The sequence below is a fragment of the Propithecus coquereli genome, unplaced genomic scaffold (genome assembly GCF_000956105.1).
Source record: "Propithecus coquereli isolate 6110/MARCELLA unplaced genomic scaffold, Pcoq_1.0 Scaffold142, whole genome shotgun sequence".
In the NCBI taxonomy this organism is placed as follows: domain Eukaryota; kingdom Metazoa; phylum Chordata; class Mammalia; order Primates; family Indriidae; genus Propithecus; species Propithecus coquereli.
This window is the reverse complement of record NW_012138525.1, coordinates 1,546,743-1,549,358: the sequence shown is the minus strand read 5'-3', so window position 1 is coordinate 1,549,358 and position 2,616 is coordinate 1,546,743. Positions and strand designations below refer to the sequence as shown.

The window sequence follows — 2,616 nt, the reverse complement described above, 5'->3', positions numbered from 1 at the left end:
CCCCCAAGTCCTGCCTCCCCACACTTGCGCACAGGACTGTTGCAGACACCCCTGCGCCTGTCCCGGGCTCGCCGGCAGCCGCGGACCCGGGACCCCAGTTGCCTACAACTCTAGTCGCTGACTTGATTCTCTTTTATATTATTTTCCTTGCAACCCACCAGAACCCAGGCCCCAGCGAGGCCTGGTGACCGAGGACCTCGCCGTCTGGGGGAGGGGTAGAAGGAAGGGTTGGGAGGGCTGGAAACTTCGTTTTGTAGAGAACTATTTTTGTTTGTATTAACTGTTCCCTGTAAGGAGGGACGCCGGTGGGAATGCTGGTCACCAGGGGGTTGATGGTGTGTAATCCGACGGAGTAAAGAGTCGCTCACTGCTGCCTCCAGGGCCTGTTTTCTTTCTGTGTTGGTGGACCCTGGGCAGGTTTGGGGTTTAAAGAGGCACCCACAAAATAGCCTTGAAACGCTTGCGCTATCAGGGCCGCCCCTTCCCCAGGCCCTTCTGAGTGAGAGCAGGTGGCCCTCTTGCAGGTTTGGCTGGCAGAGCTCGCCCACCCCTTGCCCAGTCTGAGAGGTTAGCTCCTTCCTTTCCTTAAAAAAAAAAAAAAAAAAAAATTCGGAGTGCATTGGTACTTTTCTGCAGAAGTCCAAGGGAAGTGACTCAGGGAGGATCGCAGCAGAGATGGAATTCAGTGCTCTGTGTGTAACTCCAGGGCTGCCCAGGGCGGATGTGTCCTCTCGGACCTGTTGGACCTGGAGCCTCAAGTCCAGTAGCAGGTTATGCATAACCCACAGCTGCAGGGGCGGCCGCTGCCTCCTTCCTGAGGCTGCTGCTGGCCAGAGAGTCCCCAGGTGGCCCAGGCAGGCAGAGGTGGGCAGTGCAGAGACGCAAGGCAGGCCACCTGTCTTTGCCTTCTGAAGATCAGGGAGGGGTGGCGGAGGGGACATGGGCAGCCCGGGAGTCGCAAGAGGAAGCCCCTAAGAATCCAGGGCTCATCAGATTAGGCTCTTGCTACTTGAGGACTGGGCGTGTCTCTCCAGCCCCACTCCATGTCTCCAGCCCTGGGTCACATGTCCTCCTGAGAAGGTCCGGCTTCCCTCTGCACCAGCGACGACCACAACAACGACGTACCTCTGAGCAGCCCCACAGAGTCTGTCCTGGCTCCTAACTGCTCCCACCGCCCCCACCCACAGTTACCCTCTGGCACTGGCTTCAGCCAGCTGCAGCTGCTCTTTCCAAGCTGGGGGGTTTAGACCTGAGTCCTTCCTGCAAGTCCCCAAAGCAAAGCTAAAACTGAGATGAACAAAACTTGGCCGTGGGGAGAACAAGAAATTACAGCGCAGAAAAAGAGGGGGCATTACAACTGGATCCTGAATGGGACAGCACCCCAAGGCCAAACGCCACGCCCCCCAGCCCACCTCCTCTTGGAACTCCTGTCCTCAGCACCAGGTTGCAGGGGCAGCTCCCAGCCCCGAAGGAAGTGCCTTGTTACCCTTGGCTTCCCTGCTCCATCCTCGTCTTCCTCCTTATTAATAGAAGCCCACTTAGAGGGACCCAAAGTGTCGATAAAATGAAACACATCTCTGGGCCTGTTGTGGGTAGGAGTGGCCATGTGATGTAGCAGGAGCGATGGCCGGGCTTCCAGAAGGTTCCTTAAAAGCCACTCCTCCACCCCACTCTCCACAAAGCCTCGGCTGGCCAAGTTTGGGGTTCTGGCCTTTCTCTGGTGCCCCTCCTCCTGGTCTTGAGTCAGCAGAGTGGGGGAGGAGCCACCCTGTGGCCCCCAGTAGGAGAGCCGCGGCCCCCTCAGAGGGGTGGAGCCAGGGGAGAACAGGTGCCTTTCTGAGGACCCAGCAGAGCCTGGGACACCAGCCCTGGTGCCGGCCTCTGCGCTTCTTAATGTGTGAGAAAAAATAAACCGCGATGTGATTAAAACACTGGAATTTGGGTTTTCTGTTTCATGCAGACTTAACCAATTCCTACGTTCTCGGTCCTCCCACTTGGCGTCCAGGCGCCCTAGGTCTGCTGTGGCCAGAGAGAGGTGAACACCCGCCCTTCCTTGCCGCAGCCCCTGCTGTGGCCCCCTGCCACGATGAAGACGACAGGTCGTACTGTGTTTGGGTTCTTTCCAGAACAGGACCTGCCTCTGCCTCCAGATGAGTAGAGGCCAGGCTCACCGAAACCCACCTCCAGAGAAACACCAGTGATGGCCGCAGTTTGGAAACAACAGATGCTTCCTTCCCGTCATCAAGACATTAAAATATCAGTTAGAGCCACACACAGTCATAGGTGGGTCTCTGCCTAGAAGCCGAACTCGAGGCGGGGATGGGGAGGTCCCGGCACGATGGCCAGCGCTGGCTTGACCCGCAGGGCTGAGGGGCTTTGGAGCATAGAGGACCTCACAGCATTGTTGGGGGGCTGGGGCGAGGCGTGCACCTCAAGTCAGTCAGTCCTGGGCTCCAGGCTGGCATGGGGGGCTGCGGTGGAAGCCCCCCATGCAGAAGGTGGGCAGCTGGGAGCTGTTAGCGGGCTGCTTCGGCAGCAGGGGTGCCGGACTCCCCTGTGAAAGAGCCGTGGGCCGGGCACCAACAGCTCATACCACACATACACCTCTTATGTCAC

At 58.3% G+C, this 2,616-nt stretch overlaps 1 protein-coding gene across 1 annotated transcript in view; it reads left to right on the top strand.

The window, feature by feature from the left end:
- NTNG2 (netrin G2) overlaps positions 1-114 on the top strand; it is a 60,307-nt gene extending 60,193 nt beyond the window's left edge. The window contains exon 8 of the mRNA XM_012639643.1: positions 35-114. Coding sequence (XP_012495097.1) covers positions 35-114 — 80 coding nt within the window. The remainder of the gene's footprint in view (positions 1-34) is intronic.
- Positions 115-2,616: the final 2,502 nt, after the last annotated feature.